Raw genomic sequence first — 27,895 nt, 5'->3', positions numbered from 1 at the left:
TATGTTGCCTATTGCAACAACTGTAAATATTGCATTTAAAAGTCTATTGCTGACAAAGTATACAACTACAGCATTTTATTCTGAGAAAGTATTTTGATACCTATTGTTGCTTCTAAAAAAAAACTATATATTTTTATACAAAAACCATTGGCCCAGAGTTCGGTTCTTGAGTGTGTGACCATTTGCTGACTGAGTGTGTACAACAAATGCTTTACAATGTCCTCTGATACTGCCTTACTGCTCGACCAAGCTACCACTTTAGAGAGTAAGGTTACATCTAACTTTAGCCTCTGCCAAACCTCTGGGGACTGTGCACACCGAACCTTACTTTGATTCAGTATATACAGAGCCACTTTCTTACAAGTTCACATTAGCAATCGACCACAGATATACAGGAAACCCTCACTGAGTATGGTGTTAAATCTGTATACAACTGCTCAGAAAAAGCCAAAATAGTTAATGCCAATTCCAAAGCACATGTCCTACTATGGACAGCTTTTATCTGTATCAAACCCCTGACACACACTGAGCCTACAATAAGAAATGAAGCGGATATTAGTAGAGAACGGAGTACTGTAAACAGTGCTTACACTCTGTGGAGAGAGTTTACTTTACACAGACTATTAAAAAATATCTACTAAGAACAGGGCACATTCTATCAACAGCCGTCAAAAAAGAGAGACTGTTCGCTATAAATAACAAAGCTCTGAAGGTGCTAAACATCCTACTACCTGAACCATCCGTACTATGATGAAAACTTTTCAGATAACTTTTTGATTTGTGTATTTGTAGAGCGCAGCGAATGCCCGTGGGCGTCTTGGCGCTAGGACGGTAGTTGCCGGGTTTTAAAGGGAAACCAGAATATCAAGCTCAGTTGTTAAAGAGCCAGGTTTTCAGTGCCTTTCTGAAAGACCAGAGTGATGGGCTGCTCTTTATGGAAGTGGAGAGCTGGTTCCAAATCTTAACTGTCCCTAACCCATCTTCTGAAGCAAAACAAGCACACGTAATTAGGCTAGTACCTGGTACACACAGTCTTCTATGTTAAGTAGAAAATTATCATGCTGAAGTAATTCTGTTCAATAACTCAAGGCTGCTCACAATACTTAGTATGTGGTACGTAGAATCTTTCCACGGCTGGAAACATTTTCTGCAGTACCAAAATATTTATGTGGAACATAATGAACACAAGCCTACTGTCACCTCAACACACACTTCCTCTTGAATACAAAGATTTATAACGTTCTCAATACCTCTACACACCAATAGTGCATTAGAAGGACATGTGTTTTCTAAATACTTACAACCATTAGCAGGACCCAAACTGTACAAAATGAAGAGGAAAAGTAATATAGTAGTTATCCATCACAATCTAAACTATATAACGAGCACACTCAATGGATGATATCAGTGATGTCAATGTCATTTGAGATATCATCAGTGATGTCAGAACATGTTATTATTGATGTCATATGTGATGTCCTAAGCAGTGCATGGAGGGGGCACAAGTTATAGGTAGCGGCCCTAGCTATAACTAGTGAATTTGTGTTTTTTATTTTGTTGTACAAAACATGGATGTGTCACTGAGAAATTCACCTAACTATAAGGTTACTTGAAACTTTGGTTTTTCAGTGAATTTCTAGTTTTTTTTGGTTTTTTTTAAAGTAAATTATTTTTGTGAGCATGTATGGTAGAATGGCTTGATATATGTAGTGTTGAGATGTTATTTTAGTTTTAAAAAATTGTATTATAACACAAGATGCGGTTAACAGTTTGCAAAATCTTTGTAAAATGTATGCGAGTATTAAACAGATAAATATTCAATAGAAATTGTTATTTACTCAGTTATTGTAACTCATATCAAGGACATGTCACCGGCAATCTTTTTTTGAGGCATCATTACTCTTGCAATGACAGGTGTGCGTAGTAGGGTGTGGGGGAAGGACAAGCCTTACTGGTGAGATCTTTCTCTGTAATGATGGGTGTGCATAAGAAGGTGTGGGGAGGGATTGGGCTCTCCTTTCAGAACTCTTAGATGATAGGTGTGCATAGAGTGTGTGGAGGGACTGGCCTCTTCTTTAGGATACGCCTCTCAGATGAGTGCGCATAGTAGGGTGTGTGGAGAAACTGGCCTCCCCTTTCAAGCCTCTCACAGATGACAGATGTGCGTAGTAGGATGTGTGAAGGGACTGTACTCAGCTGAGATATCTCTGCAATGATTAGTGTGCGTAGTAGGGTGTGGGGAGGGACTGGGCTCTTCTTTCAGACCTCTATCTCAGATGATTGATGTGTATAGTAGGGTGGTTTGGATGAGCCTTAACCAGACTCAACTCTTCTCAAACCAACGAGCATAACAAGTAGTCTGATAAACACCATCTCCAGTAAGATTTTTCGTAAGAGTAACAAGTGTGCATAGGAGCGTAAATTCAATCATCACCTGCTCCTTCCTTCTTTCCGCAATCCTTGTGAGTCTCGCGAGATCGTAACATTTAAAAAGAAAAAAAGATTTAACCTTCTAATCATCACCCTACTTCTATCTTACAAACTTCCACTCAAACACAATGACCACAATATGCATTCCTACTAATGGAGTGTATTGAGAACTCAACTGCTTTTTACTATCCCACGAGATCGTAAGAATTACTTAGAAACAATATACATTTATCATCTTCACAGTAGATGTCCCTTATACGCCTCCTCTCTAAATCTACGAGGACAGCATGCCTTTTTGCTGACTCCGTATATATGTTTATTTCATTTCCACAACACCTCCAATTTCTCACAGTAAACACTAATAGCTGCCATTCAATTTTTAACATTGCAACAGCCAGCCAATCAGAGCGCTCCCTCTTGCAAGAGCGTGAAGGCTCATAGGAACAACAGGCCTCTTGACCAATCAAATGGCCCCATTTTTTATTTCGCTCCCTCGCGTGAGACTCGCGAGACTCTCGCGAGCTGAAGTGCCAAAATCTAAAATTATTTTTCACCCTTAATTTCTCAAAATCTTCTGGATTTACACCAATTCACAAAAAGCAGAATGGATGGACCAAGATCTAGCCTTCTGCTGAATTTGGTGAAATTCCGTTCAGCAGTTTTTGCTAAAACCCGTCTTAAAGAATTCTAGTGAAAATGCATGGAGATTTTAAGATTTGGGACTCACCCTCCTATTTTCTCTGCCCCTGCTGGATGGATCACCCCAAAACTTTCCAAGATGGAGCTGAGGAGGATGAACTTTTGTTTTTGGAAAGTTTTTTGAAGATTTATCAAACGGGGCCAAAGTAATTATCAAACCAAAACACGCTTGGTCTATGGAAAAGCAGACCTAACTATAACTAACTACTGGTGACTGAATATGAAAGCAAAATAAAAGTAATCATATTTACACCGTGAGAGCCGAATCAGTCTTCCTATGACAGGAGTGCATTCTTTAGGGCAGATATGAATTACTGGACAATGGGCTTGGACATGATGAAAGGAGGAAGAGAATTACAGTGAGGAGACAAAAAGGTGGAAGAACTGCATTCTCAATCAAGCACATGGTGATGGCAGGTAAATTCTAGTTGACAGATTGAATATGGGCAGTTTCATAGCGGCTATAGCCAGGTCTGGTGGCTCAGTGAACTAATTTATCCATGCCAGGGATCTGTTTTTTACCTCATGACCACAGGTTTGAATCCTGGCAGGTCCCCTTAGCCTACCATCCTTACAAGGTCAATAAAATGAGTAACATTGTTACTCAATTCAATCAACAGCTGTTATTTCAGTGCCAAGAGACCAAAGGTTAAATATTCTGTTATTTCAGCTAAGGCTGAACGAAAGGTGGTCAGCTGACCTTTTACATCGAGCAGTTTAAAGCTCTATACTGCTCTATTTGCACTACTTTTTAACCCCGATAGTGAAACCTACAAAATAAAAATATTTTGGTTCTCACTACTCAGTTTTAACTTCACCACACTCTTTTTCCTAAATTAGCTTATTGTTTGCGCTGCTGTTTTCTCACTCCACTCACCGCATAAGGGACTAAAAAGGATCTCCTTTGTATACAGCCTCATCTTTACATATAACATCCCTGGACTCCTCCCTCACAGTGACGGGTTGTAGCCCTCGGTGGAACTAGGTTTTTCCATCGGGAGAAAGAACTCAATGATGAAGCATGTCACCTAGGGTGAGTGAGGGTTCCAGTCCTATAAAGGGATTTTTCCTAGTGGGAGTTTACCGTAACTAACCTCTGTCACTTGCGATCATTGTTCACTCTTAGACCCAAGATAGTTCTTTGTGTTTTGTATACACAGAGATCCCCTACTACAGAACTGAACTCTAGGCCAATGGTTTTTGTATAAAAATATATAGTTTTATTTTAGAACCAACAATAGGTATCAAAATATACTTTCTCAGAATGAGATGCTTTAGATAAATACTTTCAATAGGCAAAAGACTTTTGAATGCAATAGTTACAGTTGTTGCAATAGGCAACACAATTTCAAACAATTATATATTGAGCTCAATGGGAATTTCTATTTAAATGCAATAGATTACTTTCTGGATTACTTTTCTTACCACAGGACTGGATCCTAGATTCAGTCCTGGGACATCTCCTGTAAACAGTCGAGTAAAAACGTTTTGGTTACAGTAGTGATTAAGGAATATTATTGTATTTTAAAAGTTGACAGAAACTTTTTCACATAGAATCACCAATGTTATCCTATGGGAGGAAAGTCACTTAGCAGGTAAATGGGGTTATAGTTACTTTTTCTAACTCGGCGTTGGATCCTGGATCCAGCACTGGGGCCTCTCCTGTAATCAGTTGAAAGAATGCTTTTTGTTATACAGGCGATTTTTAATGAATATTTGTAAGTTTGCAAACTCGACACTTCGAAGAATTTCTGGTGAAAACCAGGCAATGTTAGCCTAGCCTATGGAGGAAAATCAAGCTATAGGTAAGTACGGTTGTAATTACTTTTCAGGGTCAGAGCTGGGCACCAAGATCCAGCACTGGGATCTCTCCTGATAACAGGTGAGTAAATTAGTTTTCGTAATTCAGCCGATTTTAGATGAATATATTAAAGTCTCAAAACTCTACACTTAGAAGAATTTCCAAGTGAAACCAGTCAATGTTACCCTATGGAAGAAAAGAGTTATCGGCTTTTGGGTAAGTACTCGACTGGCAGTTAAGTTTCTGGGCATAGACTCAGAGGTCTCCCAGGGTCAGGTAGGTACAGTTGCTACAACCCTCAGCGGCACAGGGGCAGCCGGGTGCAGAGAGAGTTAGGCCCAATGTTATACTATGGCGGGCAGGGGGCCTTTGGTTGTTGGCTGCTGGCTAGCAGGCCCCGCGGCTGTGGGAGCTGGGCTCCTGGTCACTTGCTCAGGGCAAATGGGGAAGTAGAGTAAAAGTTGCACTGCCAGGGGCACTCGGGCGGCTGGGTGCAGGGTGCTTTTGAGCCGTCGGGCGCTCAATGGATTTCAATGGAGAAGCTCACGAAACGAACAAAGGCTGCAAGCTCGGGGACGAAGATTCTTCTGGTGCGACCACCACTTTGAGAGGTAAGTTGGGTAGTTGGAGGATAGGTAGGCACCCAGGAGTTGGGCACAGGGGGCCGCAGGGCGCCGGGGTGCCTTTTGGCGTCGGGAAATCTTACCCTCTCCTGGTCGCGGTTGGAGGGGTCCCTGGTTCTGAGGCTGCAGGCGTCGTCAGGAGCGTCGAGGTGGGTCCTTGGGTGCTGGATTCGGGGTCACAGTCGCCGGGGGGACGTCCTCGTGGTCTTTGTCCACTCCGGCGCAGGCCAGGCTTGGCAGGTGCAGAGTGTGCAGGGTTCACGGTTCCTGGCTGATGCCATGGGTCAGTTACTTGCTTTGAGCAGTACCACTGCTCGTGAGAGTCCCAGTTGCTTAGAGTCACAAAGTAGCCAGGTCCTCCAAGGGTTTGTGAGTTTGCAGACCACTGGAGATGCCGGGGTTTAGCAGGAGCAGGTTCGAGGGTCGACAGGCCGGTAGGGCAGGGGTCAAAGCAGTTGGTGTCTTCCTCTTGTTAGCAGCTGCACGGCAGGTCTTCTTGTTTCTTGATCTTCTTTGCTGTTTCGGAATCTGGATCTGAGGAAGGAAGGTTCAGAGTGCCCCTAAATACTAAATTTAGGGGTGTTACAGGTAGGTAAAGGGCAGAGACCAATGGGTCCCTTCCTTGGGGTGGGTACAGCCCCTATCCTGCCATTCTCCGGTGGGGGGGGGGGGGGGGGGGGGGGCAACAACAGCCTAATCCTGAATGGGCAGGGCTCCCCATCTTCAAGATGGCAAGAGCCCGGGGATGTGCTTCACCTCGCCTCCCCCACCTGAGGGGTGGGGTTGGCAGAGGCTGGCACGACCCCTTTCCTCACTTAGCTTTTCCCACCGATCTTCCCGCCGGAGAGCGGGTCAGAACCGGTGGGGGCCAGTTGCTGAGTACAGCAAGTGGCCTGGAGAAGCTCACAAAGGCGGCATGCCTTTGAAGCTTCCCCTGCCCATCCTGGGGAGGAGACCTAGCACCTCGCCCAGGATGTGCATTGTTGCAGGCCCAGGAGAGCAGATGGCTCTCTACCCAGGGGTCCAGCAACATGACTGCTGGGAGGCAGCCTAGGCAGCCCCTCAGACAAGACGTGGATTGTAGGTTAGGTTCAGGGGGCAACTCTAAGTTGCCCTCTGTCGTTCATCTTACAGTAAATCCCACACTGGCATCAGTGTGGGTTTACTGTGCAGAGAAGGATTAGTTACTTACCTGTAATCCTAGTTCTCATCCAGGGGTATACTCATCAAAGTCATAATCTATGAATAATCCCCGCCCATGTGCGGGATCCCGGAGCATATAGAAAATACATATATATACATATATATATACATATGTGAAAACATATAAATGCAGCCTAATAATGTTCAAAACATGGCAATGCTGTAAATTACATATTTTTGCATAGTAGTGCCCCCGTAACCCGTAAGGAAAAAAGGAAGCATCAGGCAAATTATAACACAGCACTGCTTTATTGCCATAAAGCAACATGTAATTGTAGGCATTCGCCAGTAGGCTGCAGTAGAGAATCAAGAAAACGGACACCCTGCCTTTAAGGCATTAGAGTTGGGGGACCGTGCCTTTAAGGCCTGCCTGTGACCCCCTGCTCCCATGATGCACTACAGGTGGCAGTTGGGCCAGTTCTTTTTGGCGGTGCCTCCGCACCGGAGTAGATCTGCCTTCCATACATCACTTATTTAAAGAGAAAACATTGCTCGTCCGGGGAGGTGGGTGGGTCGCTTATGACTTTGAGGAGTATACCCCTGGATGAGAACTAGGATTACAGGTAAGTAACTAATCCTTCTCATCCAGGGGATACTCATCAATAGTCAATCTATGAATAGAGTAGCAAGCCCATACCCAAAGTCTCGCGGACGAGCAAAAAACAGTTAAAAAACAAACAGCAAAACACATTTTGCATTTACAGTTATGCAAACAGGTTCCTCAGAGAAGCCTGCCCCACCTGGGCGTCGGCCTGCGCGTCTGAATCTAGGCAGTAATGGCGCGTAAAAGTATGGACTGAGCGCCATGTAGCCGCTTTACAGATCTCAGACATGGGAACGTTGCGAAGGAGTGCTACCGTAGAAGCCTTCCCTCGAGTGGAGTGCGCTCTAGGTTTACCCTGCAGAACTTTGTGGGATAGTTGGTAAGCCAAAGCTATACAAGAGACAATCCATCTTGAAATAGATGTCTTGGATGCAGCCAGCCCGGTATTCGTGGGCCCATAGTTCACAAAGAGCCTGTCTGACTTTCTAAGAGTAAGGGTCTTAGCCAGATAGAATTTCAAAACCCTCCGGAGGTCAAGAGAGTGTAGGGCTCTCTCCGGGGGAGTGGTCGGTTGAGGAAAGAAGGTGGGCAACGTGATCACCTGGTTAATGTGGAAGTCCGAGACCACCTTGGGTAGGAAGCTCGGATGGGTACGGAGCACCACCCTATTAGCATGAAACACAGTGTAAGGTTCCTTGCAGCAGAGGGCCTGAATTTCACTAACCCTACGGGCCGAAGTGATGGCTACTAAGAAGGCAGCCTTCCAGGTCAGATGTTGCAAGGAGGCCTTATGAATCGGTTCAAAAGGGGCTCCCATCAGCTTAGAGAGAACGATGTTCAGTTCCCAGGAAGGGGAAGGAGACCTCACAGGTGGGTAAACTTTCTTAAGCCCTTCTAAGAAATCCTTTACCACTGGCATCTGAAAGAATGAGGTCTGGGTAGGAGACTTCCTATAGGCTGTAATAGCAGCTAAGTGCACTCTGATGGAAGAGTACTTTAACCCAGACTTCGCCAAGTACAGTAAGTAGGGGAGAATAACCTGTTCTTGACCCCGGATCGGATCAAGGGTGTTATCTCTACACCAGAAGCAGAATCTTTTCCATTTAAAGCCATACGACTTCCTCGTGGAGGGCCTCTTTGCCTCCCGAAGAATGCTCATACAGTCCAGTGGAAGATCTAGATGTCCGTACTGGATGAATTCAGGAGCCATGCCGTCAAGCGGAGGGAGGGGAGATTGGGGTGGAACACTCTCCCCTTGTCCTTGGTCAGCAAGTTCGGCAGGCATGGCAACCTCCTCTGTGGTACCTCCGACAGCTGGAGTAGATCTGGGTACCACCACTGCCGGGGCCACTCCGGTGCTATTAGGATCATCCGAGTTCTGGCCCTGTAGAACTTCTGAATCACAGCCGGGATGAGAGGGAGAGGAGGAAAAGCGTAAAGCAATGTCCTCGACCAGCTGATCAAAAGCGCGTTCCCCTGCGACCCCCGTTGAGGGAACCTGGAGGCGAAGACGGGGCATTTCTTGTTGTCCGCGTCTGCGAACAGATCGATGTCTGGTATGCCCCTCAAGCGGAAGGTGTCTTGAGCGACGTCTTCGTTGAGTACCCAGTCGTGCGCTTCGACGAAGTCTCTGCTGAGGCCGTCCGCCTGCACGTTCAGGGTCCCTGGCAGGTGAACAGCGACTATCGTCAGGTTTCTCGCCAGAAGCCATTTCCAGATTGACTGGGCCTCCAGAGACAGGACCCGTGATCTGGTCCCTCCTTGCTTGTTCAGATAGAACATAGTTGTGGTGTTGTCCGTCTGAACCTGAACATAGTCGGTCTGCAGGGATGGGTACAGGGACTTGAGAGCGAGATGGACTGCTCGTAGCTCCAAGAAGTTGATGTGATAGCTCTGTTCGGTAGCGGACCAGAGACCTTGTACTTGAAGCCGGCCCATATGAGCCCCCCAGCCCTGCATGGAGACGTCTGTGACCACTGTCTGTGTCGGAGGCGCCTGATGGAAAGGGACGCCGTGAAGCAGATTGGAGCGCTTCATCCACCACCGGATGGAATCTTTGGCGGCTTGATGAAGGGTAATGTGATCCTCCCAGCGGCCGGACCTCTGCGACCACTGATCCTCTAGGTCTTGTTGCAGAGGACGCATGTGCAGACGTGCGTTGGGCACGATGTAGATGCACGAGGCCATGGATCCCAGGAGAGATGACACTTGTCTGGCTGTGGGAGATTCCGTGCTGAAAAGCGTGCGGCTTTTTTGCAGCACGCAAGGACACACGCTTGCGCTTGAGGAGTCTAGAGAGGCGCCCAGGTAGTGGATCCGTTGAGTTGGATTGAGGATCGACTTCCTGTAGTTGACCTGAAGGCCCAACGTGTGTAGAAGGTTTAGGCAGAACGAGAGATGACTCTGGAGACGAGCCAGTCGTCTAGATAGGGGTAGACTAATATCTTCCGTTTGCGGAGAAATGCAGCCACCACCGCCATGCACTTTGAGAATGTTCGTGGCGCGGACTTGAGGCCGAATGGCAGGACCTTGTATTGATAATGTTGGCGAAAGATGTGAAATCTGAGAAACTTCCGATGTTTCGCTGAGACAGGAATGTGGAAGTATGCATCCTGTAAGTCGATGGCACACATCCAGTCCCCCTGGTGTAGATGTGGGAAGATCTGGTGCAGTGCTAGCATCCTGAATTTTTCTCTTCTGAGAAATCTGTTGAGTAGGCGGAGATCGAGGATGGGTCTGTAGTCTCCGATCGCTCCTCTTTTCTGAACAAGAAAGTACCGGGAATACACTCCCTGATTTCTCTGCCTGTTTGGAACTTCCTCTATGGCGTTTTTGGAGAGGAGAGTGGCAACTTCGTCCTTTAAAAGCTTGTTTTGGCTGGGAGGGAGTGGCTGTTTCCGTGGGGGTACCTGCGGAGGGGGAGATTTGAACCTCAGCAAGTAGCCACGCTCTACAATACTCAGCACCCATCTGTCGTTTGTAATTGCATTCCACTCTGCCAGGTGAACGGTGATACTTCCTCCTACCGGAGTGGCGAACGAGCGCGGAGGAAGTAAGTTTTCACTGTTTGGGAGGTTGCTTGTTAGAGGACTGCTGCTGTTTAGCATTTCCTCTTCCTCTGCCCCGGCCCCTTTGCTGAAACTGGGACCTCTGTTGGTTTTGAGAGGACCATTGGGGCGTTTGAACGCGCTGGTGAAAGGCACGTTTGTCGCCCTGGCGAAAGCGCTTGCGGAACTCTTTGCGCTTTTCCAGTCCCACAGCCTTTACGGTGTCCAATTCAGTTTTCATCTTGCTCATTTGGTCATCCGCATGAGCTCCAAATAGCGATGACCCATTAAACGGCAAATTAAGAATTCTTTTCTGCGCATCTGGTTTGAGGCCCGTTAATCTGAGCCAGGCCGAACGGCGGGAGCAGATGCCATGGGAGTAGCCATGCGCGGCTAGGTCTGATGCATCCGCCGCTGCGCTTATTACTTGGTTGGCCACCAGTCCGCCTTCATGGAGGATCTCCGTGAAGTCCTGCCTGTCCTCCCTAGGCAATTTCTCCACGAATCTGGCCAGGGAATCCCATAGGGAGCGATCATACCTCCCCAGCAGGGCTGAAGCGCTAGCGACCTTCATGTGCGAGGCAGAGGTGTTGCACATTCTCCTGCCGTAGGAGTCCATCAGCTTGCTGTCCTTCTCAGGGGGGACAGAAGCAGATACTGAGGCTGAGTGAGACTTCATGGCCGCCGCCACGATCACCGAATCCGCTGGCGGGTCCGCCCTCAAGAATAAAGGGTCCTCGGTCGGAGCCTTGTACTTCTTTGCTATTCTCGAGGGAACCGAGCCCGCTGTAGCCGGTGTAAGGAACGTGGCCATCGCTGGTTCTAACAATCCTGGCACCAACGGGAGCAGAGGTCTGGGAGCTGACCGATGGTGTAAAGTGTCAAAGATCACATAAGTGGGTGCCTGAGGGACGTGCAGTGCGAAGTTCAACTTCTGCACCCCTCTACCCAGGACGTCCGAGAAAGTTATAATGTCATCCACCGGGGACACTCGCAATGGAGGCGTGGATGAAAAAGTAGGAGAGTAGTCCCGGACTGAGGATCGTGTGGATGAAGTCCCAGTAGACGACCTGGTGCGTCGCCTCTTGTGGGAGCGTTCGCTATGGTGAGCCCTTGATCCTGATCTGCGCTTGGACGGAGATCTTGGACGTTTTGGCGCGGTGCGACGGTCCCTGGAACGAGACCGGCGTGGTGAAATTGTCCTTGGATCCCTCGGAGGCGATTTACTCCTGCGCGGTGGGGAATACCTGCGGGAGTAGTCCGATCCCGGACTCCGACATGCGCCAGCGCCCACATCTCGTAACCAGCGCGGTGACAGTCCGAACCGCTCTGGAGCCTCGGGTGATCTTTCCGGAGATATTTGCACGATGTGCAGTCCCGGAGATGACGACTGTTCTCCTGGGGACCTCTCCGCAGGCGGTCCAGTTTTCGCCCTCGACGTCGAATCCCTTGACGTCGACGACGTCTGCGTCACCATCGGCAAGTGTGAGGTATGCCGTTCTGGTCTCGACGGCGGTCTCGACGCCGATCGCTGAGACCTCGACGTCGATCTCCTCTTCTCTGGCACCTGACGTCGGCTAGATGACCTCGACGTCGGCCGTGTCTTCGACGTCGACCTCTCTCGACGTCGACCGGGCGACTTTGACGTCGACCTCTCCTGCCGTCGACCGAGCGACTTCGACGTCGACCTCTCTCGACGTCGACTGGGCGACTTCGCCCTCTCTCGACGTCGACTGGGCGACTTCGACGTTGACCTCTCTCGACGTCGACGTGGTGATCTTGACGTCGATCTTCCTCTCGACGTCGACCTTCTATGTCGCCGAGTGGGGGTAACCATCGACGGCGACCAGCCCACTCGCGGCGGAATGTACGTCGCCGCATCTCTCGACGTCGACCCCCTCGAGGGTGGCGGAGAGTGTCTCGACGTCAGCCTCGACGTCGACGGAGACAGTCCAGATGTCACCGGACTAGCAGCCTTCGAGCCCGAAGGGCCGCCTCTCGACGCAGACTTACTTTTGCGCGGCGGAGACTCTTGAGGTGGGATGAATCCCTCGACGCCGAAGTTCTGCCTTTTCGCCGGCATCCTAGACGGTGAACCTCTTGGACTCCTGGTCTTTTTGGAGCCCGGGGAGCTGGTATGTCGCCGTTTCTGTACTTGCGTAGCTGAAGAAGGTGGTCTTGATGAGGAATGCTCGCCTTCACGACGGCTTCGTTCCTTCTCCAGTCTTGCATGCAGTTTAATGCGCTCTCTGTCCCTCAGAGTGCGCTTTGAGAACTTCTGGCAGTGGGGACACTGGTCAGGATCGTGTTTTGATGGTAAACACACAATACACACCGAGTGTGGATCCGCCAGTGCCATTTTATTACCACAAGAAGGGCATTTCCTAAATAAAGGAGACATTCTGACTGGAAAAAATTGGAAAATTCACTGGAAACCAGCAGAATTAGCCCTTAAAAGCCAGAAAACGTCGAAAAAAGCTTGAAAAAGCTGTAATTCTAAATTTCAGTCAAACAACTGAAGAGCTCAAGCTCCAGGATCCTCACAGAAGGAGCCGGAAAAAAGAACTGGCCCAACTGCCACCTGTAGTGCATCATGGGAGCAGGGGGTCACAGGCAGGCCTTAAAGGCACGGTCCCCCTACTCTAATGCCTTAAAGGCAGGGTGTCAGTTTTCTTGGTTTTCTTGATATTCTACTGCAGCCTACTGGCGAATGCCTACAATTACATGTTGCTTTATGGCAATAAAGCAGTGCTGTGTTATAATTTGCCTGATGCTTCCTTTTTTCCTTACGGGTTACGGGGGCACTACTATGCAAAAATATGTAATTTACAGCATTGCCATGTTTTGAACATTATTAGGCTGCATTTATATGTTTTCACATATGTATATATATATGTATATATATGTATTTTCTATATGCTCCGGGATCCCGCACATGGGCGGGGATTATTCATAGATTATGACTATTGATGAGTATCCCCTGGATGAGAAGTTTGATATCAAATTTCTCAGCCTTCAGTCTAGCCATCATGGTGCTGTGGAGTTCATGTTTACGACCTCCCAGCACCATATACTCTTAATGGCAGCACTGCACTTACAGTGCCCAGGAATGGACCTGGGTACTGTAGGGGCACAGGGCTCATGCACCTGTGCCCACACCACTGACATAGGGCACCCAGCTAGAGGGGTGACTGAGGTATGCCAGGGCAGTGTGTGTTGTGGGCATGGCACACATGGATGTGTGCCATGTCGACTGTTTTGTTCTGCACCAAGATACTCAGCCTGCAAAGGCAGTGTGTGTGTGTGTGTGTGTGTCAGGGTACAGGGCATCTATGGGTGGCACAATAAGTGCTGCTACCCTTAGGGGCCTTCTCTGGTCACAAGGCCCTGGGTACCTAGGGTACCATTTACCAGGGACTGACATGTGACCAGAGATGCCAATTGCGTTTTGGCTGTTAGGCAGTTTTCAGGGAAGGAACACAGGCCCTGGGTACATGATTGTTTAATTACAGTTGCAAAAGCACAGAACCCTCTCGCAATAGATGTTCGCCTACTGCCTACACTCTTTGCCTCTTCCAGAATGTGAAGTCATGGCATTTCAACTGCTTTCTGGTCCCTATGTTGCTGAGGCTGTTGGTCACATTTCCAATTCCTACCACACCACATAAGACTGTACCAGACACATTGTACTCATCTGTTCTTTGGCTAGAACATTGCACTTCCAACCCCTGTAGCAAGCAAAGAACTATACCACTACTTATAATTGTTAGCAAAACTATTACCAATAAATGCAAATATTCTAAGTTCAGGAGAGCTGCAGCAATCTGTGCGACACAGCCGATAGAAGCGGATAGGAGAAGGGCTTGATACACTTATGTCATCCTGCATTCGAACCTGGCACTGAGAGATTTCAGCTATCTCCCAGCAAAGACTGTAAAACGAAAACAAAGGACCTGGTGGCTGGCACTGGGATTGTTGTGACTTTCATAAATAGAAAGTTTTTTTTTAAATAGATTTTTTTTTTTTAAAGTTTGAAAAGATCTTCAGGTGGGGACATGACAATATACAAACTACCCCATTCTGGAGCACACCTGTTCGGTCACTACTTAATTTTGTCTTTTTTTTTCAAAACCTCATTTTAGTATTCCTTCCATTGTTTATGTCAAATTGAATAAGTTACAAAATATAACCGGGGAGACACTCTCTCCCCTGTTTTCATCAAAGCACAGCACACTGGTTTCTAAAATACTACATTGAGTATTTGGAACACAGTCCCCTTGCTTGGATAAAGAGGTTTTGATAATCTCACTTCTACCACCCTAGAATGATATATATAGTGATAATGAATCTTACTTTTCGTCCTCAGGTGCCTATTGAGTGTGCCATGTTCTGCAAACCCTCGTCCACACTTGTAGCACTTGTAAGGTTTCTCGCCTGTATGGTGGCGGGTGTGGCGCACGAGAGAGCCCTTCTCCCGGAAGCTCCTGGAGCAGAACTGACAGGCAAAGGGTTTGTCATCCATGTGTGTTCGAAAGTGAACCTGCTGGGCACTCTTGAAAAGGAGAGAGAAACAAAAAGCACATTTAAGAAAGCTGCCGCTAGAACAGTATCTCTTATAACATCACATTACAAACTGACAATAAAAAGGTCTTACCCATTAAAAGAATATAGTTTCAGCAGATATGGGGAACTTTGAACACCATTCTCTCCAATGACCAAATGATCACATCACCTATATTTGAAATGCCCTGAGATTTCCAATACAAGCATCCTAACCAGTCTGTCATGCTGCCATCAATTTACCTTCACTTCTCTATTTATGCAGCTTACTGTCAACAGTAATGCACAAGCTACATACACCAGCTATATAATGATTTCTTTAAAAACTATATCTTTCACCTAAACACCCAGTAGCTTCGAATTACACATGCACTCCATACTATCTGTAGCATTCTAACAATTTCCCTTCAAAGATGTGCTTGTACAGCACTAGCCTAACATTTCTATTTAGACCATTTTGCTGTGCACTTCCTGTGACCTTCTTCCTTTGCCCCACTTTCAAAACGCTGGCAGCTTTCTGCAGGTTATATAAAATAGCTGACATTAAAAGACCATCTGATTCAATTGTATTCAGATTGGCTTGTGAGCAATTTCCTAATGTTGACTCAAGAGAAGACAATGTATAACTTTTTGGAACATCATGTTCTCCTGGTACCACAGGAAGAAACGAGAAATACCGGGCTTTCAGAATAAACCGTATTTGAGACATTCCTGTAGAAGTCTCATATGACACTGTGCGGTAGAATTGTAAAAAAGGAAATAAAAAAAAAAAATACATTTTTAAGTCTTTGTAAGTGAGAACCGTTTGGAAGAAGGGTGATTTTTCTCTAGTGAAAAGCAATTCTGGCTGAAATAAGAGTGCATGCCCTCGGCATGGTACTATTGATTTCTCTGTGTTCAAAGCAGCTCTGATAACTAGATCTTCTATACTCCAGTAAATACGAACTTGCAGTGCTTCAGCTGAAGTAGCAGACTAAGAAAGATGTGGATTGTCAACCAAACAGTCTTCAATGACCACAGAGTTTACCTTCAGGAGACAACTGCCCCGATACAGTTAGACAAACCTCTTCCTGAGGTGAGGCACTTTAACCAAGTATTGAAGAAAAAACATCTGGAATAACCTTTCGCCACATTGAACTTAATCTACTGGTAGTGATAACTTGACAATTTGTCTCAGGAATTACCTGTGTTCTTACTGATGGAAATGTACACAAAACACACTTATAATCCTTATGTTTTATATCCGTCTTCCCGCAGTTGTGGATATATATGTTGCAAACAAGTTTTTAACTTATTTCGTCCCCTCTTGTTTGTAGTCTTGAGACCCAGGTTGGGTTAGACACTCCTTAATAGTGCTTTAATGAGTGAACTAATTACATTTACAAATAACCATGGTTAGATGTTCGCCTTTCTTCAGGAACGCCTACAGTCACTTTAGAAAAAAAAAAATATACAGCCTACAAAACTAGGCTACAATGGCCAAATTCTTCATCTAGTACTTAAAGGGGATAGAAGAATTAAATGTGTGTATAATTTCATGGTGTTTTAATACAACAGCATACATCTTTCAACAAACCGTTTTTCGATCGAGCATAGACTTTAAGGAAAGTAGGACAGAGTAACCCCATAGGCTGTTACATGAGTTAAAAATAGAGGCTGTGCCTTTAAGAAACCAGGGACCACAAGTATCCCAACATGCTGAACGCAGTTGACAGTTGCTTTGAGTCTTTCTGAGGCGGTGTGAGGTGATATTTAGGTCCCATGGTTACCTTTATCCACTCCATTGGGGAAGAAGGAGGGTTGCTTACGACTATAATGGAAATTCCACTACGAGAGAACTTGGGTCACAGGTAAGAAACTATTCTGAATAGAGTAGCAAGCCCATCCCCAAGAGCGGTGTAGAAGGCAGAGAATTAACTAAGGTAGCCATGTCAGCAAACAGATTTCTGAGGGAGTCCTGTCTTACTGGAGCTTCTGCTCTAGCATCAGAGTCTAGGCAGTAATGTTTGGTAAATGTATGGACAGATCTCCATGTGGCTGCTTTGCAGAAATCCGGAATAGGAAAACTCAAAGCCACAGTAGCCACTCTACCTCTAGTTGAGTGTGCTTTATGTTTGGCGGATAGCTTTTTGGTTGCACAAAAGGATGCAGGAAATTATTCATCGGAAGATGGATTTCTTTAAAATGGCTAAACCGGTGTGGACAGGACCATAGTTGATAAACATGTGGTTTGATATGCAGATGTCCCTTGTCTTATTGAGACAGAATTTCAAAACTCTCCTTACATCCTGAGAATGAAGAGACCTTTCAGCTGGAGTAGATGGATTCTGAAAATGTTGGTAAGGAGATGGTTTGATTGACATGAAAGTTCGTAATAACTTTGAGGAGGAATTTCGGTTGAGTTCATGACCATTTTGCTAGAGTGGAAGACTGTGTATGGTTTGTGAGAACAAAGTGCTTGGATCTTACCAACCCTGCAAGTCAATGTTATTGTGACAAGGAAAGCGGTCTTCCCAGAAAGGTGTTGCAGGGAGGCTCCCTGGATAGGCTTAAATTGGTCCTGCATCAAAAGTGATAGTGTTAGCCTTCCAGAGAAAAGGATGCCTAATGGGAGGGAAAACCCTGAACCCTTCAAGAAGAGCCTCAATTACGGAGATATAAAAAATAATTTGTGAAGGAAATTGTCTGTAGGCAGTAGGAACTGCCAGGTGAACCTTTAAATTGCAAGTCAGATTCTGCCAAATGAAGTATGGAAGAATGTCATCTTCCTAGCAAGACATAGGGTCCATGCTCTTAGAGGAACACCAAATGCAAAATTTCTTCCATTTGAAGGTATATGTGGAACGTGCTGAAGGCCACTTAGCCTCTTTCAGTATGTCCATGCAGTCCTGTGGTAGATTCAAGTGTTTGTACTGCACTAGCTCAGGAGCCATGCCGCCAAATTCAAAGAGGAGCGACTGGGGTGAACCATCTGGCCTCCGAACTTCGTTAGCAGGTCTGATCTGCATGGCATCTTGAGATGTGGATGGAAGGACCGGTAAAGGAGGTATGTGAACAACCATTGGCGTGGCCACTCCGGAGCTATGAGGATCATCTTGGTTCGCAATTGGGGCAACGTTATGAGTACAGTTGGGATCAGGGGAATCGTCAGAGATGCGTAGAGAAATATGCCGGACCAATTGATCCATAGGGCATTACCCAGCCTCCCTGGCTGGAAGAACCTAGAGGCGAAGCTTCAGCACTTTTTTTGTTTTCTGCTGTGACAAACAAGTCAATGGCCGGAGTTCCCCACCGTTGAAAGATGTTTTGGACGACTATCGTTAAAGACCCACTCATGGTTTTCTTGCAGGAGTCTGCTAAGGGAGTCTGCTTGAGCATTTGGGACACCTGGAAAGTGAGTTGCCATGATGGCAAGGTCCCTGCCTAGAATCCATTTCCAGATCGTCTGGGCCTCGTGTGACAAAGGCCTGGACCTCTTCCCACCTGCTTGTTGAGGTAGATGTTGTTTTGTCTGTCTGAACAAGCAGAGTGGGATCCGAACAAGGATGAAGTGCCTTCAGCACCAGATGAACTGTGGTATGTCGAATCTCTCAGAGACCACTTGCCATGGATTTGTAGGTGATCCATGTGGACTCCCCATCCTAATAGTGAGGCCTCTATGAATATGGTTGGAGGAGGAATCTCCTGATGAAATGGCGAACCTCGAAGTAGATTCGTTGTAGAGCACCACCATTGCAGGGACAGCTTTTCATGACTGGATGGTTGTATCCTCTCTTTCCAATTGCCTGTCAGTTGGTCCCACTGGTCCTCAAGACATTCTGGTAGAGGTCGCATGTGAAGACGGTTTTTCGGTGCGAAAGATGCAGGAGGCCATCAAGCAGAGGAGGGAGGATAATGTATTCCCCATTGGATGAGAGGATGAGAGCATGGCCCTTCCGAAGGATCGATAAGCATCTCTCCTCTGAAAAACACACCTCGCCCATATTCTGTTGATAGAAGCTCCCAGATAATATAAGGTTTGAACTGGGACAGAGGTCGACTTGATGTGGTTGAACTGAAGGCCTAAACTTTGTAGGAGATTACAGGTCCAATTGTAATGAAGCTGAGCTTCCCAAGACGTGGGCGCCTAGAATAGCCAATCGTCTAGGTACGGATGGAATATTTAGCGTCTCCTGAGATGGGCACCCACTACTGCCATGCACTTGGAGGATTTCCTGGGTGCTGACTTCAGGCCAAAAGGAAGTACTTGGTACTGATAATGGTCCTGCCCCACTATAACCTCAAGAAGTTTCAATGCTTTCTAGTGATTGGTATATGAAAATATGCGTCTTGAACAAAGATAGAACAGAGCTAATCCCCCCCCCCGTGAAATTGGGATAATGCAAGCATCTGGAACTTTTCTCGCTGGATACACGTTGGCTGTTTTGAAGTCGAGAATGGGTTTGACTTCATTCTAGTCTTTCTTCTGGATGAAAAAGTACCTGTAATAAATGCCTGTATCTCGTTGTTGGTAAGGAACAGGTTACAATGCCTGCTTTTGTAAGAGGATGTTGACCTTCGATCGTAACAGTGGGAGATAAAAATTAGATGGTTTCGGAGGTACGAACAGTGGGCGACTGATGAACCTCAGACAATGTCCATTGCAAACAATATTCAGTACCCAGGCATCTTGTGTTATGCTTTGTCACTCTACAGATAATGTTTGATGCTTCCCCCCACTGGAGTGGGTAACACAAGAGGTGGAAGTAAAGATTCAGGGATTTGCCCCGGATGGTTGCTTGCCCACTTGAGCAAGCTGCTGGGTAAATATCCCAATAAACTGATTTTTGATATGCTGGACCTTGGTGATGTTATGCACCGCTTAGGGCGCCCCTGATACCAGTGAGGGAGTTTGAAACCTCTGGAAATAGAAGTGACTTTAGTAGGGTCGGAAAAGATTTTCTGTTTCCTGGGTCTCTCTAAGCTGACTGATTTTAGAGTTTCCATTTACGTCTTCATCCGTGCCATCTCGTCAGTATGGCATCCAAATACAATTGAAGATTTAATATCCTCTGCTGCGATTCTGGCTAGCGAGATGCAAGGTGGAACCAAGAATGCCTTCTAAGAGCAACACTGTGGCAGTACTAATGAGCTGCTAATAAGGAAGAGTCTGCTGCAGCACTAATAACTTGATTAGAAACCTTTAACCCCTCATTTAGGCTTTCCATGAAGTCTTCCCTCATTTCCAGGGAGAAGTTCAGCAAACTGGTTCATGGATTTCAACTGTGCCCTGTTGTATCTGCCTAAGAGAGCAGTGGTGATGGCGGTTTTAATGGTGGTTGTTGCTGTACTGCACACTTTCCGGCAAACAGAATCCAACTTCGACTCTACTTATCTGGAGGCACTATAGAAGGGGATGTAGTGGCATGTAACTTTTGTGCCGCTACTACAATCACTAAATCTGGTGTATGATCTGTTCAGAGGAAAGCAGGAACTTGCTCTGGAGGAGGATATTTCTTTTGAGGTCTGGATGGGCTTGCTTAACAGAGGCTAGTGTCAGTAAGAGGTCCATAGCAGGTTCAAGGAGACCTGGTACTAGATTAGAGGAAGCAAAGGCCTTAATGCGGACTTGTGTTGTATGGTCTAACAAATGAATGATGTTGTTGGGGTTTGAGTCGACATAGGAATGTTATGTCTTGCCACTCCCATCACAAGGACCTCTTGAAATGTTGTGATATCATCCACAGGTGAGATGGTTGGAGGTGGAGAATCTGTAAGCTTTGGGGAATATCGTCCAATAGAAGTGGATGACTTGCCCGTTATGGTCTTGACCGAGATGTATGATTAATAGATCGCCTGGAAGAGGTAAAAGCACGCCTTGGGCTGCATCGATGGCATCTAGAATGATGGCGCGACCTGGATTTGGGTCTTGGGAGTGAGCGGTGACTGAATTTGGAGTGGGTGGTGGAGTCTGAAGCCGTGGAGGAGGCGGAGGAGGAGAGTTTGCTAGTGGTGGAGAACATGGTTGGAGTCCTGAAGAAGGGGAATATGTTACTCTGAAACTGTGCAGGAGTCTATAAGTATTTTCTCTTCTTTCTCGACTCCAGTAGCCTAAATGACATCCAAGGTTCTCGACATCGATCTGCTTGGCGACGGAGATCACCGGAGTATTAACATAGTTGTGTGCCTCATTGCAGACTTTGATGGTGCTTTGACGTTGATCTGGCTCTGACCGTCTTGATGGCCTTGTATTCGATGGCTCTTACACGTCGAACGAGGTTGACAGTGTAACTATTGGCATCTAAACTCCGGATCTGCGCCTCTACCTCGACATGGAATCATGGATAGACGTCAAACAAGTCAGTGCCATACCTCTCTTTGACGTCGATCGGGACCAATGGAGTTTTTGAACAGTTTTTCTCCAGACACGCCCTACAGAGACAGATGACAGAGCCCTGGTAGAGGTCTGACCCTCTCCTCGCGCTGAGGTCCCAAATTCCGACCTTCAGTTGTCTTCTTTGCTCCTCGGTACCATGAGGCAAATCTGGGCATTTGTCCCAAAAAAAAAAAATGCCTTTTTCTGCCAAAACACTTCTAATTTCTGTCAGAAAAAGACAGAAATAAACCAGAGAGAGACCAAATACGTCAAAAGAAAAGGTTGTCACCAAAATTCAGTCGAGAATTTTGAAAAGGAAAAGCCAAAATTTGGCTGAGCTCAATCTTCCAGGATCCTGTCAGCAGGAGCTGCAAAAAAGAAATGAAGCAACTGCCACCATGATGGCATACTGGTGGTCCTTGGGTTCTTAAAGGCACTGCCTCCATTTTTAACTCTTATAATTACAGCCTTTCCTTCATCTCAATGCTCCATCAAAAAGGATTTGTGAAAGATTTGTTCTGTTATATTAAAACATCATGAAATCATACAGATCTATAATTCTTCTGACCCCTTTTTTAAGTACAAGATGAAGAACTGTCCTATAGTCCTATTGACTGCATTAACATTTTTTGTTTTAAGTGAATCTGCAGGTCTTCCTGAAGTAGGCAAACATGTACACTAAAGAAGATATATTGTGAAAAAGTGTTCCAGGGTCCCGCACGTGGACTATAAATGAAATATCCTACAAAACAATTATCTTTTTACTGTAGTTGTTGGATTGCGTTTGCCAGCTATAAATCGAAACAAAGTAAAACTTCTTTGTTGAACATTCATGGTGTTATGGGTATATTTTCTTAATCAGGGGACAGACCGATTTAACACAATAGCCCTATTTTAATTAAAAAGTACCAGGAATAAATGCCTTTTTTCTTTCAAATTTAACAAACTGTTAGTTTGTTTACCTTTGACCTACCAAGTAAAAAGCTAAACCCTGAACCCTCTAGGGGTGCAATGCTTGCAGGGGCCTTTTCTGTATCATTCAATCTATGGGTTTATGGCGGTGTAAAGAATGCACCTGTCCTTTGTCATGTTCTGTCGTGCTGAAAGATAAAAAATACTTTTTATCTCCCAATGCACTACTTTTGCAGGAGGTTTATCCAGAACTACGAAGGACTTGTTCCAAGAGTATGCCTATTCTTTCTTGTTTGGTTTTAAGGCCTGTGCTGTAATTGTGTGTTGCTTCTACCAGTAATGGACTTGAAGCTGGTATCGGGTGACTACTCGGTCAAGGCCTTAAACTAGATGAATCCCTCTTCCTTTACAGACAGATGGTCCAGAGGATGTGCCCATCAGCATTTATTTGTGGACCTGGTCATCAAAACAAGCACCAAATAATGGTCTGAGTAATATAAACCCAAGATACTTTGTTGGATTTCAGCAGGCCTGGAAGGTGGAGCCAGGAGGAGCGGCTCATGCAAAGTCTTCTACAGTATGCATGGCAGCTGGTCTTATGAATGTCTTAAAGAATGTCTTAAAGAAACAGGAGGCCTTCATTCACAACCTCTTTCAAGTGTTACAGAGTGCGGGTCAAACTCTGTAAACTGGTCTATAACACCATATAGCAACGATCCAGCAAGAGATGCTTGAAGCTCTCAAGAAAGTGCAGAAGCATCTAAACCTTTTCACTCCATCTGTGCTCATGCCACAAATATTCTTATTAAATAGAAGAGGATGTTGTTGACAACTGATCTAAAATCCTACATTTTTCTCCGGTCTTGAATGACATTTTTCACATGCAGACTTCAGAAAAACATGCATGATAGGCTGCAGAAGTTAAGGGACTAACAGGAGAGGGATCTAGAAAGGAAGCATGGTGGAAAGACCTCAAATATGATTAACATGGTTGTGCACCATTGCTACAGAGCTGATTTAACTTTATTTCTACCTACTCCTTGATGCGTCATTAACAGTGTCTAAACGATCCCATGCAGAAATAATCAACAGGACACAGTAAGGGGATCATGTTGATAAACACCATTGAGGGGGTCATTGGGCGAGCAGGAGCTACTGGGCCTCAAACATGAGGAAATGATTTGCCTCTGATCTCCCAAAGTCAATCATGGCTTTGTAAACTGGGCCAAGTACAATCCCTTCAGTACCGGACTCATTGGTAGCGACGACGACCAGTCGCAGCGTTCACAGGGAGGTAGTGTGGGGGTGCTTAAGCTCAGCTCTCTGCAAACACATTAGTAAAATGAATAATAATCCAATCCAGAGTTTTACTTTCAAGAAACGAAGTACTATAATGTACATTAGAACTAATAACTACACAAATATGCACACAATGCAATGCTGGGTCCTGGCAGTAGAGTATGTGAGAGCGTCCTCCTGCAATTGACCTTAGTCTCCTGCCTCCACCCCCATAGTAGAGGCGGTTTCCTTCCCAGGCTTGGTTCTAGCAAGATCAGACTCAGGTGGAGACTATCCCCATACTCCCTGTGTTCGAGGAATACAAGTTACTTACCTTTGGTAATGATATATCTGTAAGAGACATTAGTTAGGAATAGATTCCTTAACTTCGAATTACCCCCAGGCATCAGACTGGATCTGGAAAGTTTGTCAGCAGTACCCCTGCTCATCGGAAGGTGGCATCGTGCGGCTCCGCGTCAGTCTTAGGCGTCATGATCGCCGGGATGACGACGCGGCAGCCACTTAGGCGCCGCCCTTGCGCGCTGACATCAGTTCTGTACACGACTTTCCGAGCCAGGAACGCAGAGCCATGCAAGATACTGACCACTGGTGCATTGAAACAAGGCCCTGAAAGGGATGACCTTAACCCTAGAAATCAGTTTGCAGAACGGGGAGGATGAGTGGGACGGTAAGGAATCTATCACTAACTAATGTCTCTTACAGATATATCGTTACTGAAGGTAAGTAACTTGTGCATCTGAAAGAGACACGTTTGTGATAGATTCCTTACCTTAGAATAGATACCCCAGCAATACCAAGCCCGGCGGTGGGTCTGCGAACCAAGATCACACCAGAAAGTCACAGAGAACAGAACGGCCAAAGAAGCCGCCTCTCTGGACTTGGGTGTCAAGGCAATAATGCTTAGTAAAAGTGTGCAGCGAGGCTCACGTGGCTGCCTGAAAGATGTCTTGCAGGGGGACACCACGTCCCAATGCAGTAGTAGCTGCTGTCGCCCTGGTAGAATGGGTGCGCAGCCCCACCGGAGGTTCCTTTTTAGCCAGAGACTAACAGGCTTTGATACACAAAACGACCCATCGGAAGATAGTCCTCTTGTGCACAGCCCGGCCTTTCTTGGCGCCTACGTAGCCAACAAAGAGCTGGTCATCCACCCAGAACTGCTGTGTGCGATTCAGGTAGAGTGAGAGTGCACGTTTTGGGTCCAGACGGTGGAGCCTCTCTTCCTCTCTGGAAGGGTGTGGAGGTGGGAAGAAAGTGGGCAAGGTGACAGATTGCCCGATGTAGAATGCAGTAACAACCTTAGGCAAGAAAGAAGGACAAGTGCGCAGCACAACCTTGTCCGGATGAACAGACAGAAAAAGAGGTTTACAGGAAAGAGCCTGGAGCTCGCTCACGCGCCTAGCAGAAGTGATCGCAACCAGGAAAGCAGTCTTCAAAGTTAGTAAACTAAGAGGACAGTTGTGAAGCAGCTCAAAAGGAGCGCACATCAAATAGGTAAGAACGAGATTCAAAGTCCCACTGTGGCATCACAAACAGAATAGGAGGGAAAAGGTGAATAATGTCTTTGAGAAATCTACTTGCGAAAGGGGACTTGAAAAGAGAGGGCTGGTCAGGGAGCCTGAGAAAGGCCGAAATTGCAGAAAGATAGACCTTAATAGTGCCCAGAGCAGAGCCCTGCCGAGCCAAAGAAAGAAGGAACAAAAGGACTTCTGAAAGACTGGCAGAAAGGGGATCCACAGCCTTCGCTGTGAACCATGCCACAAATTTGTTCCACCTGCAGGCATATACCGATTTAGTGGAGGGACGCCTGGCTGCCAGAAAGATATCACAGACTTCAGGAGGCAAGTCAAATGAAATCAATTGTCGCTGCTCAATCTCCACGCATGGAGGTGGAGGCTGGACAGGTTCGGGTGGAGGACCGTCCCCTGTTGCTGCGACAGAAGATCCTCCCGAAGAGGCAGTCGGATCAGGGGATCCACGCTCATACTGAGTAGCTCGGGATACCAAACTCTTTGAGCCCAGTCCGGGGCCACAAGAATGACTTGGGCCCGGTCGCGCCTGATTTTCTTAGGCACTCTGGGTAGAAGTGGTATAGGCGGAAAGGTGAACAAAAGACCGCAACTCCACTTGTGACGAAAAGCGTCGCCGAGTGAGTGCCGCCTTGGAAATTCCAACGCGCAGAACTGCTGACATTGCGCGTTCTCTTCGGTGGCGAATAGTTCTCACCAAGGCTCTCCCCACTGTTGAAAGAGACCTTGCGCCACCTCCAAGTGAAGACGCCATTTGGCATCAATAATGCAACTGCGGCTGAGTTCGTCTGCCCTGGTGTTCAAAGAACCTGCCAAGTGTTAAACCACCAAGGAAATGCCTTGACGTTCCAGCCATGTCCAGAAACGCAGAACCTCCTGACATAGGGTCCACGACCCCACCTAGCCTTATTTGTTGCAGTACCATATGGCAGTGGTGTTGTCTGTGAACACCTGCACTACTCTCCCCTTGACAGAGAGAAGGAATGCCTTCAGTGCAAGCAGGATTGCCCGGAGCTCCAGAAGGTTGATAAGAAGCCTGGACTCCGCCGCAGACCAAAGGCCTCTGATCTCCGCCTCTCCCATGTTGCCGCCCCATCCCAGGAGAGACGCATCCGTCACCAAAGTGTGCTCCGGTTGGGGAAGGGAGTGATCTGTCGCCAACCCAATGCCGGTCCGTGAGCCACAACCGCAACTGTTGTGCAGTGCCCTCCGAGATCTGGACATACTCTGACAGGTCTTCTTGATGCTGCGCCCACTGGAACTTCAGGTCCCACTGCAGAGCCCGCATATGCCATCTGGCATGATTGGTCAGAAGGATGCAGGAGGCCACGAGGCCCAGCAGCATCAAGGTCATCTTGACCGAAACCCAGGACAAGGGCCAAAAGATCGGAATCATAGCCCGAATGTCCCGGACTCTCTGTTCGGGAGGATAAACCTGAAACTGCTCCGTGACCAGAACCGCTCCGATAAAGAGGAGCTTCTGGGAGGGAATCAGGTGAGACTTTGGCACATTGATAGAGAACCCCAGCAAATGCAGAGATCGGCCGTAGTCTGGAGGTGGGAGACTACTGCCTGGGGCGAGCCCGCCTTCAACAGCCAGTCGTCGAGATAGGGGAAGACTTAAACCCCTGATCTGCGCAGATGAGCTGCGACCACCACCACCACTTTCGTGAAACACCCAAGGGGCACTGGTAAGGCCAAAAGGGAGCACGGCAAACTGAAAGTGCTTGTGGCCTACCGTGAACCGCAGGTAACGCCGGTGGGCCGGCAGGACAGGGATATGAAAATAAGCGTCCTGCAAGTCCAACGCTACCATCCAGTCTTGCGGGTCTAGGGCAGACAAGACCTGAGCAAGTGTGAGCATCTTTAACTTCTCCTTCCGGAGGAAGCAATTGACGATCCGAAGGTCTAAGTGTGGACGCAGGCCCTTGTCCTTCTTTGCATCCAAGAAGTAGTGGGTTTAACAACCACGACCTACTTCTGGCGTCGGAACATGCTTGTTGGCCCCCTTGGCCAAGAGGGATGCAACTTCCTGCTGGAGAAGTGTCAAGTGATCCCCTGACATGCGGTGGTACTAGGGTGGCAGGGCTGGAGAGGTAGTGTCGAAGGGGAGGGAGTAGCCCCTTCGGACTATCTGTAAAACCCATCTGTACGAAGTGATGGGGGAGGTGATGGTGAATTCTGCCACCCACTGGCGTGTGGTGGGCCTGAAACACCGGACTAGGAAGGTTTGGAGGCAGTGGTGGCAGGGGAGGTGGTGGACTGACCCACCTGCTGACCCCGTGACCCATCGCGGCGGGTCCCACGTCCACGGCTGTGCTGAAACTGTTGCTGAGCAGGCCTGTGGCTTTGATACAAACGTCTTTGGGCACCCCTTCCTTGGCCATGAAAGGAGCGAAAAACAGAAGCCGAAGGAGTGCGCGTGGCCGAAACGCCCAAGGACTTGGCCTTAACCCACGAGTCCTTAAACCGCTCCAACGCACTGTCTGCCTTGTCACAAAAGAGGCGAGAGCCATCAAAAGGCATGTCCATCAGAGTACTATGGACATCCCCAGAAAAGCTGTTGTCCTCAGCCAGGAGTGAAGACGTAGCACCACTGTTGGGGAAATCGCTCTGTCCAGCGAGTTGGCGGTGTCAAGGCCACAACAAATCGTTAACTTGTCTGCATCCCTCCCCTGGCAATAGCTTGGGAGAGCACCGTCCGGGCCTCTTCCGGACACTGAGGCAGCACCTGCGCCACCGTATCCCACACAGAGTGGGAATAACGGCCCAAGAGGCATGCGGTATTCACAGATCGCAACCGTGAACTGGCAGAAGAGAAAATCTTCTTCCTAAATTGCTCCAGGTTCTTGGATTCCCTGTCCGGAGGTGCTGAAGGGAATGTGCTCAAGGACGC

The 27,895-nt window shown here is 47.1% G+C and overlaps 1 protein-coding gene across 1 annotated transcript in view; it reads right to left on the bottom strand.

Moving 5' to 3' along the window:
- E4F1 (E4F transcription factor 1) overlaps positions 1 to 27,895 on the bottom strand; it is a 422,222-nt gene that overhangs the window by 147,626 nt on the left and 246,701 nt on the right. The window contains exon 11 of the mRNA XM_085629438.1: positions 14,701 to 14,899. Coding sequence (XP_085485564.1) covers positions 14,701 to 14,899 — 199 coding nt within the window. The remainder of the gene's footprint in view (positions 1 to 14,700; positions 14,900 to 27,895) is intronic.

This window comes from Triturus cristatus, chromosome 10, assembly GCF_964204655.1.
Source record: "Triturus cristatus chromosome 10, aTriCri1.1, whole genome shotgun sequence".
In the NCBI taxonomy this organism is placed as follows: domain Eukaryota; kingdom Metazoa; phylum Chordata; class Amphibia; order Caudata; family Salamandridae; genus Triturus; species Triturus cristatus.
Note: the sequence above shows the minus strand (reverse complement) of the source record. Positions and strands in the feature narration are given on the sequence as shown.